The sequence below is a fragment of the Mauremys mutica genome, chromosome 24, assembly GCF_020497125.1.
Source record: "Mauremys mutica isolate MM-2020 ecotype Southern chromosome 24, ASM2049712v1, whole genome shotgun sequence".
NCBI classification, from domain to species: domain Eukaryota; kingdom Metazoa; phylum Chordata; order Testudines; family Geoemydidae; genus Mauremys; species Mauremys mutica.
Window position 1 is genome coordinate 16,016,088 of NC_059095.1, and position 19,137 is coordinate 16,035,224.

At 48.8% G+C, this 19,137-nt stretch overlaps 1 protein-coding gene and 1 long non-coding RNA gene across 3 annotated transcripts in view; one reads left to right on the forward strand and one right to left on the reverse strand.

The window, feature by feature from the left end:
- Nucleotides 1-6,194, reverse strand: part of LONP1 (lon peptidase 1, mitochondrial) — a 53,859-nt gene extending 47,665 nt beyond the window's left edge. The window contains exon 1 of the mRNA XM_044998829.1: nucleotides 5,728-6,194. Within this exon, the coding sequence (XP_044854764.1) occupies nucleotides 5,728-6,126 (399 nt within the window). The 5' untranslated portion in view covers nucleotides 6,127-6,194. The remainder of the gene's footprint in view (nucleotides 1-5,727) is intronic.
- Nucleotides 5,032-19,137, forward strand: part of LOC123355952 — a 32,932-nt gene continuing 18,826 nt past the window's right edge. The window contains exon 1 of one of the 2 annotated variants that reach the window (XR_006575251.1): nucleotides 5,032-5,583. This is a non-coding gene — a long non-coding RNA (uncharacterized LOC123355952). The remainder of the gene's footprint in view (nucleotides 5,584-19,137) is intronic. The other variant, XR_006575250.1, reaches the window with a different exon arrangement.

Here is a 19,137-nt window from a genome sequence, read left to right on the forward strand (position 1 = left end):
CTCCCAACCACCCCCAAGCAGCAACTCCAGGGTTTCCCCCCAGAGCAGCGACAGCGCTCCCCTGCCAGAGGCAGTGGCTTCCCCCGCAACCTGAGCAGCAGTGCTCCCTCCAGGTTCCCCCCAGGAACGGCAGCTCCACCCCTCCAGCTAAGATTTAGTCAGGGGTATTTATAGTACAAGTCATGGACAGGTCACAGGCCGTGAATTTTTATTTATTGCCCATGACCTGTCCATGACTTATTAAAAATATCCATGTCTAAATTGTAGCTTTAATTATGACTTTTTTTTTAACAAGACTCCCTTCAGTGAAAAGATGGAACACGCCTTGGGAATTAAATCAACTGTGTAATGACTGAGGCTGTTCATAGGATCTCAGTCTCATTTACTCTAGAAGTTGAAAGGTTTATACTAGGGCTGTTAATTAATTGGAGGTAACTCACGTGATTATCATGATTAATTTTTTTTTAGTTAATTGCATGGTTAAACAATAGAATACCAACTGAAATTTATTAAATATTCCTAGATTTTTTTCTACATTTTCAAATATGCTGTACTCTGTTGTAATAGAAATCAAAGTGTACAGTGCTCACTTTATATTTATTACAAATATTTACACTAAACAAAAGTATTTTTCAATTCACCTCATAAGTACTGTAGTGCAATCTCTATCGTGAAAGTGTAATTTACAAATGTAGATTTTTTTTTTGTTACATAATAGCACTCAACGTAAAACTTTACAGCCTAGGAGTCCACTCAGTCCTACTTCTTAGTCAGCCAATTGCTAAGACAAAACAAGTTTGTTTACATTTACGGGAGATACTGCTGACTGGTTCTTATTTACAATGTCACCTGAAAACGAGAACATGCATTTGGATGGCACTGTTATAGCCAGCATCGCAAGATATTTACGTGCTAGATATGCTAAACCTTCATATGGCCCTTCATGCTTCATCCACCATTCCAGAGGACGTGATTCCATGCTGATGATGCTCACTAAAAAAATAATGCGTTAATTAAATTTGTGACTGAACTCCTTAGGGGAGAACTGTTCTGTTTTACCCACATTCTGCCATATATTTTATGTTATGGCCGTCTCGGATAATGACCCAGCACATGTTCACTTTAAGAACACTTTCACAGCAGATTGACAAAATGCAAAGAAGGTACCAATGTGAGATTTAAGGATAGATACAGCACTCAACTCAAGGGTTAAGAATCTGAAGTGCATTCCAAAATCTAAGAGATGAGGCGTGGATCATGCTTTCAGATGTCTTAAGAGAGCAACACTCCGATGTGGAAACTACAGAACCCAAACCACCAAAAGAGGAAAAAAAAATCAACCTTCTGCTGGTGGCTTCTGACCCAGATGATGAAAGTGAACATGCGTCAGTCTGCTTTGGATCATTATCGAGCAGAACCTGTCATCAGCATGGATGCATGTCTTCTGGAATGGTGGTTGAAGCATGAAGGAACATATGAATCTTTAGCACATCTGACACGTAAATATCTTGCTATGCTAGTGTCATAAACAGATAGTTAAGGGTTAAGGTCTCTTTTACCTGTAAAGGGTTAACATGTAGTACCTGGTGACCACCTGACCAGAGGACCAATCAGAGATAAGATTTTTTCAAATCTCTGTGGAGGGAAGCCTTTGTCTGTGTGAGAACTGGTTTTGGATCTAACAGAAGACAGTCATGCCTCCAAGTTCTCCTGGAGTAGTTTCTACTAATTAATAGTGAGTATTAATTAGAAAGGCGAATTAGTCTTATGGTTTGATTTCTATATTTGCAATTGTGTGTTTGCTAAAGGAAATGCTTTATTCCTGTTTGCTGATATTGCTTTTACTGAGAAAAGGGGGAGAGGGGATTCTCTCCAGAGATTGATAAGGTTATACCCTATGAGTGCCCAGCTTGGATTCATAGAGATTCTGTATTTTCTTTTGTTCTCTTAATAAATTCTTTTCTTTTCTTTGGACTTGGTTAATTCCTTCCCTTGGGGAAATTCAGGGGAAGGGGAGGGGGAAGTGGGCTGCTTCCCTGTGTGTGTGAGATTCAAGGCGTTTGAATCCAGGCACCTCTGTCTCCAGAGCAGGCTGGAGAGAGGGAGGAGGGGGGAGGTTCCTCCTCTGTGAATTGATCTGTGTTCCCAAGGGGGGAAACAGGGGTGTCCCGGCCCACGGAATTGACCGGGTGGTGGCAGCCGAAGGGGAGACCTACCCTAGGATTTTGGGGTGGGGGAAGACATGCGGGTCCTCACTTTGAAACCGCCCAGTTTCAAGTGAGGGTAGACTCCTGACAGCTAGCTACAACAGTGCCATGCAAATGCCTGTTCTCACTTTCAGGTGACACTGTAAACAAGACATGGGCAGCATTATCTCCTGCAAATTGTAACCAAACTTGTTTGTCTGAGGGATTGGCTGAAGTAGGACTGAGTGGACTTATAGGCTCTAAAATTTTAGATTTTATTTTTGAATGCAGTTTTTTTGTACAAAATTCTACATTTGTAAGTTCAACTTTCATTATAAAGAGATTGCACTACAGTACTTGTATTAGGTGACTTGAAATATACAATCTCGTTTTTTACAGTGCAAATATTTGTAAAAAATAAATATGAAGTGAGCACTGTACACTTTGTATTCTGTATTGTAACTGAAATCAATATATTTGAAAATGTAGGAAACATCCAAAAATATGTGAATAGTATTCTATTATTGTTTAGTTGCATGATCAATCATGCAATTGGTTTTTTAGTAGTTGCGCAATCAATCACGCAATTATTTTTTTTAATCGCTTCACAGCCCTAGTTTATACAGAACAAAGCAAGGGACTACATAAAGAGAGAGGATGGTCCAGCAGTTAAGCAGGTGAATGTCACACAAGAGAACTCAATTTTATCCCTGCCACAGAGTTCTTATGTGATGTGTATAAGTCACTTAAGCCAAATTTTTCACTGGTCACTAACTGTGTTCATTTTCTGGGTGCCCAACCTGTGATGCCAGGGGCCAGATTTGCAGAAGTCGTTTAGACCTGTGGCTGCTCAGTGCCTTTGACAGTAAGGCAGTGTGATCAGGAGGAATAAGCACACAGTTGGGAATCAGTAGGCCCCTATTCCAGCTCTGTCACTGACATTGTGTGGTCTCAGGCATCTGTCGCAGGTTTCCCAGCTGTAAAATGGGAATATAATACTAATGTATCTCCAGTGCTAAGGCACCCAGCTACTACAGTGATGAGCACCTTAGAAGAGACAACGAGGAAATGAATAATTACATTTTCAGAGTAGGGTTCGACTTGTGGTAGTAAATAGTTTGAAGCTACACACTGAATGTTGAGATGAGAACAGAAGGAATACTTAACAGATGCCTCATCCCCAAAGCATCATTCATCCAGTGCACTGAATGAATGAGGTGGGAGAATATGGAACCTAGTATAGCATCATGTAATTAAAGGCTACCATTAATGCATACATAGAGGCTTATCAGATTTTGATTTTTTTTAAATAATTGAGGAATAAGACAAGACTTTTTTTCTATTTATATCTGTCAATATTCACAGCTACACAAATTATGGGCTAAGTATTTTTTAAAACGTTTATATACACATTTTCATAGCTGTGGGAAATTACGGCAGAATCAGACAATAAGGGAGTCAGAAAATTTAATGATAGTAGACATTGAGCTTTTTAACCATTAAAACACAAACTGTCATGTGTTAAAATATACAAAGTAAACATCCTTAAGTCAAACTTGTAAGTTCTCAAGCAACAATTTTATTGCTTTTTCTATCTGTAAATTTCTATCATCATCATCCATGGAATTAGTTTCTCATAGATTTGAGTGTGTGTATGGTGAAATAGACATTTACCAACACTTATTAATAAAAATCTAATCCTTCCAAGCCTATCTGCATATGGGGGGTTGCACAAGAAACCCAAATTTTGGCATTTCCTAATATTTGAGTGTTTGACTTTGAAACCCAAACAGTTTAATATAGTATTTATGAACATAATTATGATAAATAACCACACAGGAATTAAAAGTTACATTGCTCTCACTTTTGATATTTTCACTCTAAGATCAGCATCAATAAAACTGTCAATACAGCACTACTAGGTGCTAAGAATAAATATTTACATGTTCCAAATGCTTAATATCCACAAAATAAAGTCCATCCATCCTCCTGACTCAAACTACATATTCAGTTTCAGATTTAGATGTGCTGTTAAATACCTGCAAATTGTGTGATAAGGGTTCCAAACCATACAGCTGTACAACAAAGTAGGACATATTCCAAAGTGAACATGGCCAGGCATATATCTAGAAAGGTCACTATCAAGGTCAGCATGCCCCAAAATGTGACACACACTGAGGTTTCTTTGGTGTTTTGACTGAAAGATGCAACCATAAAAAGTATGTAAAACTATGGAAATGAGACTCATCACTGCCACTTTAAGGACATCAGGAATACATCATGTTCACATACATCTGAACATAGGCACCCAAGGCTGAATCAAGGACACAATCACTATGGTAATAAAAACAGACATTCAAGGGCAACCTAAAATTTACTTGGTAAGTCTAGCTGCAATGCAATCTCCAACTACCACAAGTTAGTTTTACATAGTGGTAAACAAGATGAACAGCTGGAACTGAGAAGAGATAAAATAAACTAACTATGCAAGTCCTCTGTGTCTGGGTCCAAGAGGCTAAGCAAAGCTCTTTCTGGACTCCTATTTTTGTGCCCTGCCTAGTCACATGGCCCTTGCATACCCCTCTCCTTCCTATTTACCAAGACAAAGGTGAGAGGTGATGTCAGCAGAACAACTGGCCTCCAGTAGTAATAATACTTTAACCTTCTTTTGACTTACTCAATACCACATTACAGCTCTGCCATAGACTTGCTAACAGAACCCAAGAATCCTGGCTCCATGTCCCTACTAACACTTCCAGGGTTGGGCTTGTCTACAGACAAAAGTTGTTCTGCTTTAACTATATATAGGATAGCAAATAAGCTATACCAGCCCCTATGACGACCCATTACCCCAGTATAACTGCAAACATACTAGGGGGTTGTACCAGTATAAGAATCACACCCCTAACTGACAGTTACTCTACTACCAAATCTGTGCATAGATCAGGGCGCAGCATCGACTGCAATAGGTGGAACTCCGAGAGAGGCACGCTCATCTTCTGCATGACTGGGATGCAGCTAGGGTTGGGTTTTAATATTACTTTGCCAGTCAACATCCCCCTCTTCTAGCCTGGCAGAGAGCTCCTCTCCCTTAGTGTGGGTCCAGAAGCTTTAGCTCAGGTTGCAGGGGCACAGGCTTCAGGGCCAGGCAGGATGTAAAGGAAGTGGGAGGGTCTGTGTCCCCGCAGCACGACCCCTTTACCTCGATGCATTAGGCAAAGAGAGGAGCTAGGGCCGGCCCAGGGGGTGGGGGGTGTCTGCGTCTCCGCCGGGAAAGAGGCGCAGTGCCCGGCTCTGGGAAAGGAGAAAGGGTCGCGACGACTGTGATGAACTGGAGAGCGGGCTGCAGATGGTGAGCTCCCGGGCAGGGCACACGGGATGGCGTCCCAGCCCCAAGGTACGGAGTGGGCGCCCTGCGGGGGAAGCGGGTGGGACTAAGGGACGTGGGGGAGCCGGCCTGGCCAATGGGGCGGCAGGGAGCGGGGCGGCTGCCGGCCCGGAGCGGGGAATCCCGGGCTGCCCGCGGAGTCTGGCCCGTTACCTCGAGGATCTTGATGAAGCGCGGGAAGACGGGGTTGCGCGTCACGGCGATGAGCGGCACGTCGGGGAAGCGCTCCGGGATGAGCAGCGGGGTCAGCGCCGTCATGGCCGGGGGGGCCCCGGCGGGATCGGCTCCACTACCGCCCCCATCCTCGGCTCCGCCGCCCGCGAGCTCGTCCCCGCCGCCCAGGCTGCCCGGGCCACGCAGGTGTCGCCGGGGGCCGACGCCGAGACCGGCCAGGGGAGCTGGAGACGGGGCCGGGCCCCGCGGAGCCCACGGGGAGGCGGCGGCGGAGCGAGCCGCGTACACCCGCCGACGAGCCGGAGCCAGCGGGGCGAGGCCCCCGAGCAGCCCCGGCCGCCAGCAGCGCCACAGCCGGAGGTAGCGCGCCGCTGCCATGCCGCCGGCCTGCGCTCGCTGCGACCCCTCAGCCCCCTCTTGCCGGCGGTCGCACACATATGACGAATGTGCGCAGAAATGCCAACGCGGGTGACGGCGCCAATGCGCAAGCGCAGGAGGTAGGCGGCGTGCGCGTGTGGTGCGATGGTCCCGTGCCCGTCACGTGATCCGTCCGCTGTCGCCCAGTCACAGCTTTTGGCCAAGAGAGGCCGGGGCACCGCATGGGCGTCACGCCTGGGCCTGGCCCCACCCCCTGGAAGCCCGGCCCTGCCTAGCCCCGCCCCAGAGACTCATAGAGGATCAGGGCGGGAAGGGCCCTGGGGCGGAATCTAGTCCAGCCCCCTGGTGAGAGCAGGACCCACCCCCGGCTGACAATAGGGTGACCAGATGTTCTGGTTTTATAGGGGCAGGCCTGATATTTGGGGTTTTTCTTTTATAGGTGCCTATTACCCCCCACCCCCATCCTAATATTTCACACTTGCTATCTGGTCACCCCAGCTAACTCATCCCAGCCAGGGCTTTGTCAAGCTGGGCCTTAAAAACCTCTAAGGAAGGAGATTCCACCACCTCCCTCGGGAACCCATCCCACTGCTTCACCATCCTCCTAGTGATACAGTGTTTCCTAATGTCCAACCCAGACCTCCCCCACCTCATCTCCGCCTCCTCCGCTGAGCACGCCAGGTCCCCTCTGCTCCGCCTACCTCCCAGTGCTTGCTGCTGCCAAACAGCTGTAGCTGTTAGGGTTAAGGAGGGAGAGGGGAGGAGTGGGAATGTGGTGTGCTCAGGGGAGGAGGAGGGGCAGGTGGGGATTTAGGGAAGGAGTCGGTATGGGGGCAAGTTGGGGCAGGACTTTGGGGAAGGGGTTGGATTGGGGGGGGAAGGGTGGGGCAGGGGCAGAGGGGGGGGGGGTCAAGCACCCTCCAGTGCCAGTAGAAGTCAGCGCTTATGCTCTATGGAACTATGAAGCTCTATGAAGGCTGCTATCAAATCTCCCCTCACTCTTCTCTTCTGCAGGTTAAATAATCCAGTTCCCTCAGCCTCTCCTCATAAATCATTTGCCCCAGCCCCCTAATAATTTTTGTTGCCCTCTGCTGGACTCTCTCCAATGTGTCCACATCCCTTTTCTAGTGGGGGGCCCAAAACTGAACATAACACTCCAAATGTGGCCTCACCAGTGCCAAATAGCACCCTGAGGTCCTGCTCTACCCAGGCTCACCATCCATAGCACATTCAGGGCCCCCCGAGGAAACCAGTTCTGACCTGCCCAGGAACCCCATAGGGCCCTTAGGCCCTGCTTTGCCAACACCCCTGCCCCACCCCATAGTGCCCTCAGGCACCTCCGAGCCCCACCCCCATGGTGCCCTCAGGCTCCTCCCAGTCCCACCACTATAGCACCCTCAGGCCCTACCCTGCTGAAACCCCCAATAGTGTCCTCAGGACCCTCCCAGACTCACCCCCATGGTGCTCTCAGGCCCCACCTGACCCAGTTTTGCAATACCAACACTTACTCAAAAAGAACATGGAAATCAACGTAAGTGGTCACAGGAGGACTGCTACTCTGCACTACCAATGTTGTTTTGCAGTGAAACAGAAGGCACTGGTTGCACGTGTGTTCACTGTACCTGCATCCTCTCTCTCATTTAGCAGCTTCCCATCTCTCTGCATTTGGTGCAGCCTAGTCTTCCTCTCTAAGGTGGGGGGGGGGGGAGTTTGAACTGGGGTGGGAAAGATGATGGGGGTTGGAGATGGCATGGGGATGAGCCTGACATACAGCTAAAGATAGATCACAGGCCCAACCTGCAGCCTCTTGCTGTTGAAGATGCACCACAGACTGAACTCCCAAGTCTCCTAGTATTAGCCCCCCAGTCACTGCTCAGAAACATTGTTTATATAGGGTTGAATTTCCGTGGCAATGCCTCATGCCCTTCCAGAGTGTCACATGCACATATTTAAACCTCTACAAATAGGAAATAAAGAGATAAGGTCAAACAAACTGGAAATTGGGAACTCCAGATCTAAGGTACACACCTTCTCTGCACCACAACCTGAACTGTGGCCATGGAGCTGTCAATAGCCTCTAAATATGGTTCAGTGAGAGCTGCTTCAAAATGAGCAAACATGAAGAATGACTGACATCACCTCTGTGCCCTCCAGCTGCCCGTACTGTGTTAGGGTAGCTCTGTTGACTGGTGTGTGGCTTACTTATGGCAGGTTGCCCCAGCTCACACTATGATATGAGAAAAGGAGAAGAAGGATTAGGAGGCCCTCATTTCTGCACTGACCTATGTGAGTTGGTCAGGCTGGGTCAAGGGGTTGGGGTGGAAGAGGGGATATTGGGTGCTGGCTCTGGGAGGAGGCTCTGGGCTAGGGCAGAGTGTTGGGGTGCAGGAAGGTGTACAGCATGCTGGCTCTGGTAGGGGGTCAGGGCTGGGGCAGGGGCTTGGGTGCAGGAGGGATATGGGGTGCTAGCTCTGGGAGGGGTGTCAGGACTGGGGTTGAGGTGCAGGAGGGGATATGGGGGTGCAGGAGGGGATATGGGGTGCTGGCTTGGGGAGGGAGCTCAGAGCTGGGGTGCAGGAGGAGGTTTGGGGTGCTGGCTCCGGGAAGGGTCTCAGTCCTGGGGTTTGGGATGTGGCCTCTCACCGGACAGCATTTACTGCTAAGGTAGGCTCCCTGCCTACCCCGACCCCAAGCCGCTCCTGGAAGGGGACAACGCACCCCTGTGGCCCCTAGGGGTGGGATGGGCGTCACATGGCTCCGCGCGCTGCCCCTCTCTGCAAGCACCACCCCCACAGCTCCCATTGGCCACAGCTCTCCATTCCTGGCCAATGGGAGCTGAGGGGGTGGTGCTTGCAGGCAGGAGCAGCGCACAGTGGGAAACCCCTGCCCCCCGCCCGCGGGGCTGTGCTGGCTGCTTCCGGGAGCGGCGTGTGGGAGGGGCAGGCAGGGATCCTGTCTTAGCAGCAGCCCTGCTGTGTGACTGGAGATCGTGATCAACCAGTTGGTGACCATTGCCTTAGAGCAACAGACAAGGGGTGGTAACATCTGGTCAGTAGGGGGTGGTGGATGCAGAGTAGTTGAAGTTGCTGAGTATAGGCGGGAGCAGCCAGCAGGTGTTCAGGAAGCCTGCCCTAAATGAAACTTTTGCCTTTGTGAGGCCACAGTCTCTTCCTGTCCCCATGTTCTGTGTCTGCAGTATGCCATCTCATCAGAAGGATAGAATAGCACAAAGTCTGGCAGGGGCAGGGGCAGTGAGTTGTATGGGCCCGTGGTGCCTGGGCTCCAGCAATATTCAGGGCCCGGGGGTCTGGTTCCACCAATATTCCGGGCCAGGTCTCTCCCCCAGCCCCACCTGCCACCCCTGCATGCCCCCCTGAGCGTCCCTGCCTGTGCTCTGCTGTGCTCTACTTTGCCGGCTCCCAGCATCAACTGCCGCTGCAGGGTCCTAGCGCCCCCCAACCACTAGTGCCAGGGCAGGCTGACCCTGCCCCTGCCCTTCTGCTTTGGACAGATAGACCCTTCCCTTTTCTGGCGGTACCTTCTGTGACGGTGTACCCCATAAGGCTTCATGGGTATATGCTTATGCATGTATATATGATATAACTGGAATATGTTTTATGCTACATATGCCATGTAACATAGCTCTGTAAAGGTTATGATCTACTGTGGAAGTAGGGAAAGAATTAACAAGGATTTGAAGGGGATCTTAATACATGTCAGTCAGTTAGCAAGAGTCAAGCCATGGCTACACTTGCAAATTTGCAGCGCTGCAGCAGGGTGTGAAAACACACCCTCTCCAGCACTGCAAATTGCGGCGCGGCAAAGCACCAGTGTGGTCAAAGCCCCAGCGCTGGGAGCGCGGCTCCCAGCGCTGTCCGTTATTCCCCACAGGGAGGTGGAGTACGGACAGCTCTCCCAGCGCTGGCGCTTTGACTACACTTACCGCTTCAAAGCGCTGCCGTGGCAGCGCTTTGAAGTGCAAGTGTAGCCATAGCCTCAGGCTAGTAGTTAGCAAGAGTTAGGCCACACTGTAACCCTAATGACGTGAGACTTGTAGAAGCGAGGATGGTGTGAGGCGAGAGGGAAAGAACTGTGTGAGAAGTTATTACGACCTGGCAACTGATAACCAAATATGTAGACTGGTGTCTCCTAGAAGTGAGAAAAATAAGATAGCAGGATGGCTTATGTATAAACAAAATGCAGTTGTTGCTCATATATTGTCTGTATTATTGCTTGTTATTGTCTGTAACAAAGGTATAAATGCTTGCTGTAATTGTTTACCTGTTGAGAGACCTGTCCAGGACTGGGGCGACCCTGTGTCCTAGGGCACTCCCTCTATTGTAATTACTGGAGAAATAATAAAGTATTTGATTTTGCTGCACCCAAAGAAAAAGCGAGAACTGAGTTTTTCTCCAACACTACTGAATCTATTAATCCTATCTGTATGCATGTATCATTTTTGTATTCAAAGTTATGAATATTGGCTGGGCACTGGCTTGATTTTTAATTAGCCTTTGTAAAGCATTTGGTCAGCTTCTTGGGAAAGGAATGTGCAAATTAAGTGCCCAATCAAGAAGCACTTAAGAGACAATGGATCTTGGGTGGCTCCAATCCACATAAAAAGTCTACATGAGGACTGTGGCAGAGCTGGGTAAACCCCTGGAATGCCCTGCTAAAATGTTGGCTAAGCCCTGCTTTCTGGTAGGGAAGCCAGCAGAGAGCCCAGTTGCAGGCCCTAACGAGGGTCAGCTCACAGCAATGACTTGAGCTAAGTAGAGACAGCTGGGCTGAGGAAGGGGAGGACTATAAAAGCCCTGGACAAAGCTCAGTCAGGAGCTAGCCTGGAAGGTGGTAGGAGGCCTATATCTCTGTCTTCTCACCAAAGGCATGGCACCTCACAAGCTGGGAGACCCTGGGAAGGGTTTGCCTGGGGATAGCTGTTGTGGGAATAAGGGGGAACTACTGTTGTACTGTAAATAAAGACACAAGTGTGAAGCACTGAAGAAGGTGGGGGGACTCTTTATTTAACCAGCCAACACAGGGCAGAGACCTGGTGTGGATCTTGTGACAAGGATGTTCAAGGGAGCAGGTAAGCAATGGCTGCTGCCTGTAAAAACTGAGTCATGCATGGACATGGGACTTGCCCATGTGACTCCAAAACTCCATCTTGGAGCTGAGTATTAGGGAGTAGCCATGTTAGTCTGTATCCACAAAAACAACAAGGAGTCCGGTGGCACCTTAAAGACTAACAGATTTATTTGGGCATAAGCTTTAATGGGTAAAAAACATCACTTCTTCAGATGCATCTGGTTTTCTACCCTCAAAAGCTTATGCCCAAATAAATCTGTTAGTCTTTAAGGTGCATCTTGGAGCTGGACTTTGCATAGGGGAAAGGAAGAGACAATCTACTTAAATCCCTGGGAGGCCCCTCCATTTTGTCTTCAGGTGTCTCAAGGATACCTGAAAGAAACTGGAACAAAGGACAGTAACTACAGGGGGGTGAGTGATTGCTGGACCCAGACTAGAAGGAGACTAGTCTGTAAAAGGAAGCTTACTGGAACTGGTGTGGTTTTATCTGTATTCAGTTTTCTTAGTCAGAGACTGGCATGTTCTATTTTATTTTACTTGATGATTCACTTTGTTCTGTCTGCTACTACTGGCAACCACTTAAATCTTACTTTCTGTATTTAATAAAATCACTTTTTACTTATAAATTAACCCAGAGTATGTATTAATATTGGGGGTGGGGAACAACTGTGCCTATCCCTCTAGCAGTGTTATAGAAGGCGAACAATTTATGAGTTTACCCTGTATAAGCCTTATAGAGGGTAACATGGATTTAATTGGGTTTAGACCCCAGTGGGAGTTGGGCATCTCAGTGTTAAAGGCAGGAACACTTCTGTAAGTTGCTTTCAGTTAAGTCTGCAGCTTTGGGGCAGGTGGTTCAGAGCCTGGGACTGTGCTGGAGCAGCTGGGAGTGCCTGGCTCAACAAGACAGTGTGGGGGTCCCAGGCTGGCAGGGAAAGCAGGGGTAGAAGTAGTCTTGGCACATCAGTTGGCAGTTCCTAAGGGGGTTTCTGTGATCCAACCCATCACATTCTCCACCAACACAGGGCCCCCCCACACCTGCAGTCACCGCTCCTGCCCCATGCGGGGCAAGGGGCAGCCCCATCTCCCACCCCCAGTGAGTGGCAGCAGCAGGGAAGGAGGTGCACACATGATGGCAGCCCCCCCAGCATGCACCACAAGGGAGGCAAAGTGGCTTCCTGGACCTGAGGGGTCCTAGGTGCATATGCAGTGACAGTGGTGTGAGGTGAATGTGCTGCTGGGGGAAAGGAGGGGCTGAACAGAGGGGAATAATCACTTCCCTTGATCTGCTGGAAATGCTCCTACTAATACGATATGCTGTTGGTCTTCTTGGTAACAAGGGCACACTGGTGACTCATTTCCAGCTTCTCATCCACTGTAATCCCCAGCTACTTTTCTGCAGAACTGCTGCTTAGCCATTCGGTCCCCATCCTGTAGCGGTGCATGGGATTTCTTCCTTCCTAAGTACAGGACTCTGCACTTGTCCTGGTTGAACCTCGTCAGATTTCTTTTGGCCCAATCCTCCAATTTGTCTAGGTCACTCTGGACCCTATCCCTACCCTCCAGCGTATTTACCTCTCCCCCAGCTTAGTGTCATCTGCAAACTTGCAGAGAGTGCAATGCATCCCATCGTTCAGATCATTAATAAAGAAGTTGAACAAAACCGGCCCCAGAACCGACCCCTGGGGCACTCCGCTTGATACCAGCTGCCAACTAGACATTGAGCCGTTGATCACTACCTGTTGAGCCCAACAATCTAGCCAGCTTTCTACCCACCTTATAGTCCATTCATCCAGTCCATACATTTTTAACTTGCTGGCAAGAATACTGTGGAAGACTGTATAAAAATATTTGCTAAAGTCAAGGTATATCATGTCCACTGCTTTCCCCATATCCACAGAGCCAGTTATCTCATCATAGAAGGTAATTAGGTTAGTCAGGCACCTAACCTTGGTGAATCCATGTTGACTGTTCCTGATCACCTTCCTCTCCTCCAAGTGCTTCAAAATAGAGTCCTTGAGGACCTGCTCCATGATTTTGCTGGGGACTGAGGTGAGGCTGAGCAGTCTGCAGTTCCCTGGATTCTCCTCCTTCCCTTTTTTAAAGATGGGCACTATATTTGCCTTTTTCCAATCGTCCAGGTCCTCCTCCAATCACCACAATTTTTCAAAGATAGTGGCCAATGGCTCTGCAATCACGTCAGCCAACTCCCTTAGCACCCTCGGATGCATTAGATCTGGACCCATGGACTTGTGCAAGTCCACCTTTTCTAAATAGACCTTAACCTGTTCTTTCACCAGGGAGGGCTGCTCACCTCCTACCCATACTGTATTGCCCAGTGCAGCAGTCTGGGAGCTGACTTTGTCTGTAAAGACGAGGCAAAGAAAGCATTGCATACTTCAGCTTTTTCCACATCATCTATCACTATGTTGCCTCCCCCATTCAGTAAGGGTCCCACACTTTCCCTGACCACCTTCTTGTTGCTGACATACTTGTAGAAACCCTTCTTGTTACCCTTCACATCCCTTGCTGCTGCAACTCCAATTGTGCCTTGGCCTTCATGATCATACCCCTGCATGCTCTAGCAATATTTTTCTACTCCTCCCTAATCATTTGTCCAAATTTTCACTTCTTGTAAGCTTCCTTTTTGAGTTTAAGCTCACTGAAGATTTCAGCATTAAGCCAAGCTGGTCACCTGCCATATTTGCTATTCTTTCTGCACATTGGGATGGTTTGTTCCTGCACCCTCAATAAGGCTTCTTTAAAATACAGCCAGCTTTCCTGGACTCCTTGCCCCCTCATATTAGCCTTCCAGGGGATCCTGCCCATCAGTTCCCTAAGGGAGTCTAAGTCTGCTTTTCTGAAGTCCTGGGTCCGTATTTTGCTACTCTCCTTTCTTCCTTTTGTCAGGATCTTGAACTCAACTATTTCACGGTCACTGATGCCCAGGTTGCCACCCACTTCTACCTCCCCTACCAATTCTTCCCTGTTTGTAAGCAGCAGGTCAAGAGGAGCATGACCCCTGGTTGGTTCCTCCAGCACTTGTACCAGGAAGTTATCCCCAACAATCTCCAAAAACTTCCTGGATTGCCTGTGCATTGCTGTATTCCTCTCCCAGCAGCTGTCAGGGTGATTGAAGTCAGGGCCGCCCAGAGAATTCCGGGGGCCCGGGGTCTTCGTCGGCGGGGGGCCCCGCTCAGGGGCGGCCCTTTCCCTGGGGGGCGGCATTTGGCTCCGGTGGACCTGCCGCAGGCATGACTGCGGCGGGTCCCTCTTCCCGCGGCTCCGGTTGAGCTCCCGCAGGCATGCCTGCGGCAGGTCGACCGGAGCCCGGGACGAGCGGACCTGCCGCAGGCATGACTGCGGCGGGTGCCGTGGTCCCGCGGCTCTGGTTGACCTGCCGCAGTCATGCCTGCGGGAGGTCCAGCCGAGCCGCGGGACGAGCGCCCCCTCCGCAGTCATGCCTGCGGCAGGTCCGCTTGTCCCGGGCTCCGGTGGACCTGCCGCAGGCATGCCTGCGGGAGCTCAACCGGAGCCGCGGGAAGAGGGGAAACACTCCAGGGGCCCCGGAAAACACTCGTGGGGGCCCCTGCGGGACGCGGGGCCTGGGGCAAATTGCCCCTCTTGCCCCCCCCTCTGGGCGGCCCTGATTGAAGTCCCCATTAAACCAGAGCCTGTGAGCTAGAAACTTCAGTTAGTTGTCCGAAGAAAGCCTCATCTACCTCAGCCTTCCGGTCTGGTGGTCTATAGCACATGCTCACCACAACATCACCCTTGTTACTCTCACCTCTAAACTTAACCTAAAGACTCTCAACAGGCTTTTCTCCAGTTTCATACTGGAGCTCTGAGCAGTCATACTGCTCTCTTAAATACAGTGCAACTCCTCCACCTTTCCTCCTTTGCCTGTCCTTCCTGAACAATTATATACATCCATGACAGTGCTCCAGTCATGTGAACTGCCCCACCAAGTTTCTGTTGTTCCAGTTACATCATAGTTCCTTGATTGTGCCAGGACTTTCAATTCTTCCTGCTTGTTTCCCATGCTTCTTGCGTTTGTGTACAGGCACCTAAGATAACTAGCCAGTATGACTTAGGAGGCTTCCTGTCTTGTACCTTCCTCCCTATGCACAAGATAGTCTCCCTATGCACATGGTGTGAGAACAATTTGAATGTTGAAGTAAGCTATTTATTGGGAGGCTGTATCTAAGGAACTCCTTGACCAAACAACCTTAAACGTCTACCACTATTTCCTCCCTTGGCTCTGATGAGGCTTACAATCAATCTGAGTATACATGTGGATGCCAGAACACTGAAATTAACAGCTCTTAATGAAAAAGCTCACTACCCAGGGCAAAACTTCCCAAAGGAATAGTAGTGCACACAGCAGCAGGCATTCTCAGCAATCTGCCAAGGGAAAGAATTGAACTCACCATTCTTGAGTATTGCTCAAGGTCAAGAGGTTGAGCCTTTTGCCCTGAGTGCTCCAATAATGTTGAGAGCAATCAACCTCTATGCACATTTTCCATTGCACGTATGCAAATCACTCCCTCCTGCATGTTGCCAGATGCTAGTTTGTAGTGCTAACTTTAAGTGTTTTATTGCTCCCTTGGAAGGGCAGCGGGTGCTAGGCATGAGCTCAGGTCAAATCCCATTGAGAGCAGTTTAGGGAGGCCAAGCACCAGAGTTGGAGACTGCAGGTATATGCAAGAAAACATTCTAAGAACTGGAAAATGTAATGGTCATATTTTAGGGGCACTTTATCTTTAAAATTGCTCAAATGACCTCATCTTGGATCAGTAACTTCCTCCATGCCCTGCTGAGGCATGGTTGTCAATTGGTGTGAGCATGTGGATTTTACTGCACTGGAAAAGTCAGCTGTTAAACAGTAAATTAGTCTCAGCCTTAGCTCTAGTAGTGCTACCGCCCATTGATAATCAACACAAGGGATTGATGTTACTTAGGGTGTGTCTACACTATGAAATTAGGTTGATTTTATAGAAATCGATTTTATACAGTCGATTGTGTATGTCCCCACTAAGTGCATTAAGTCGGCGGAGTGCGTCCTCACTACTGTGGCTAGCATTGACTCATGAAGTAGTGCACTGTGGGTAGCTATTCCACAGTCCCCGCTGGAATTATGGGTTAAGCTCCCAATGCCTGATGGGGCAAAAACATTGTCGCGGGTGGTTTTGGGTACATGTCATCACTCTCCCCTCCCTCCCTCCGTGAAAGCAACTGCAGACAATCATTTCGTGCCTTTTTTCTTGTGTGGCGTCTGCACAACCTGTGCAGACGCCATAGCACAGCAAGCATGGAGCCTGCTCAGCTCACCGCTGCTATTGCGAGCATTGTAAACACCTTGCACATTATACTGCAGTATGTGCAGAACCTGGCTAAGAGATAGCAGCACGAGGATGATTGTGATGAGGACATGGACACAGACGTTCCTGAAAGCACAGGCTGTGGCAATTGGGACATCATGGCGGCAGTGGGGCTGGTTGATACAGTGGAACACCGATTCTGGGCCCAGCAAACAAGCACAGACTGGTGGGACCACATAATGTTGCAGGTATGGAATGATTCCCAGTGGCTGCAAAACTTTTGCATGCGTAAGACCACTTTCCTGGAACTCTGTGAGTTGCTTTCCCCAACCCAGAAGCACAGGAATACCAAGATGAGAGCTGCCCTGACTGTTGAGAAGCGAGTGCCAATAGCCCTGTGGAAGCTTGCAACACCTGACTGCTACTGGTCAGTGAGAAATCAATTTGGAGTGGGCAAATCTACTGTGGGGACTGCTATGATCCAAGTAGCCAATGCAATCACTGATGTTCTGCTATCAAGAGTAGTGATTCTGGGAAACGTGCAGGTCATAGTGGATGGCTTTGCTGCAATGGGTTTCCCTAGTTGTGGTGGGGCGATAGACGGAATGCATATCCCTATCTTGGCACCAGATCACCTTGCCAACCAGTACATAAACTGCTAGGGGTACTTTTCAATGGTGCTGCAAGCACTGGTGGATCACAAGGCACGTTTCACCGACATCAACGTGGGATGGCCGGGAAAGGTGCATGATGCTCGCATCTTTAGGAACTCTGGGCTGTTTGAGCAGCTACAAGAAGGGACTTACTTCCCAGAACAGAAAATTATTGTTGGGGATGTTGAAATGCCAATAGTTATCTTTGGAGACCCAGCCTACCCCTTGCTTCCATGGCTCATGAAGCCGTACGCAGGCAGCCTGGACAGTAGTAAGGAGCAGTTCAACTATAGGCTGAGCAAGTGCAGAATGGTGGTAGAATGTGCCTTTGGATGTTTAAAAGCTCGCTGGCGCTGTTTGCTGACTAGGTTAGACCTCAGCACAACCAATATTCCCATTGTTATTACTGCTTGCTGTGTGCTCCATAATATCTGTGAGAGTAAGGGGGAGACGTTTATGGCGGGGTGGGAGGTTGAGGCAAATCTCCTGGCTGCCAATTTTGAGCAGTGGTAGCAATATAATTTACTGCATTCCCATCCCTATGCAAAGTTTGCCAAAATATGTTACGGTCCCCACAGATGCCTCTCAATGGTGCTCACAGCTTAGAATGGGCTGGGTCACGTAGGTTAGCGACATGGAACCTCTTTTTGCTGCTGGTGTTTTGTTCTGCAGAATCACAGCATGTGCTATATCTATATAGAAAGGCTCTAGCTGTCACAGCTGCAAAGAAAACCTTCAGCACATGAACTGAATGTGGCATCTGCCTGAGTCTGCAAGGGAGCCTGAACCAAGAGATATGAGGAACTGCCCCTGGCATTAGCTTAGATGCCCAATGATGATACTTCAGTCTTGGATTTTTCAAACAAATTTAAGGGAGGAATAGCTCAGTGGTTTGAGCATTGTCCTGCTAAACCCAGGATTGTGCATTCAATCCTTGAGGGGACCATTTAGGGATCTGGGGCAAAAATCTGTCTGGGGATTGGTCCTGCTTTGAGCAGGGGGTTGGATTAGATGACCTCCTGAGGTCCTTTCCAACCCTGATATTCTATGATCACAAATGTGTTTGCGAAAGGAAAGGATTTCTCACACACAAACACTTTTTGTTAAGTTTCTCAACAACTAATCATGTGGAGGATTTTTTTGGGTGGGAGGGATAGCTCAGTGGTTTGAGCATTGGCCTGCTAAACCCAGGGTTGTAAATTCAATCCTTGAGGGGGCCACTTAGGGATCTGGGGCAAAAATTGATCCTGCTAGTGAAGGCAGGGGGCTGGACTCAATGACCTTTCAAGGTCCCTTCCAGCTCTAGGAGATTGGTATATCTCCAATTATTATTATAAGTGTCAATGGAAATTAGGTGCCTAACTCCTCTAGCCCTTTTGAAAATCCAACCCCTCCATGCCAGCATTGTTAATTGTTTTATTGCTGCTCAAAGCATTTCAGGAGAAGGCTGATCACAGATCAGTGCAATGGTTTGTAGTAAATTGTATTTATAGCTGCACAATGTCTGTTCAGATTGTCCTGTCAGGAATGTACCTGCAGTAGCTGTAAGCTTCCTGAGCTGGCTGTGTGATTGCTGCCAGTGGGCAGCAAGGATCAGTAGTGCTGCTCATGCACAGTGAAGGTTGGCGGGAGGGCTGATTTGGTGTCCTGGCTGGTGCAGAGAGAAGGGCAGGCTTGATTAAGGAGAGGTGAGATACTTCTGGATTCCCAGTGCCTGTTGCTGTCCCCACAAGGATAGCATGAAGGGTGTGTGGCTGTCCTGCATGGGAAGTGTCACCTGAACTCTGCATTTCCTCCTTTGCTAATGTTTGTGTTTATTCTTTTCTTGTAATGCCAATATTCTTTTGGGGCCTGAACTACAAATTTCCTGGTGCTCCAACACTTGACTTTGGGGAATTAAACTCTCCCATTGTGGAAGGACACGAGGAGCACAGTGCAATTATCATTCT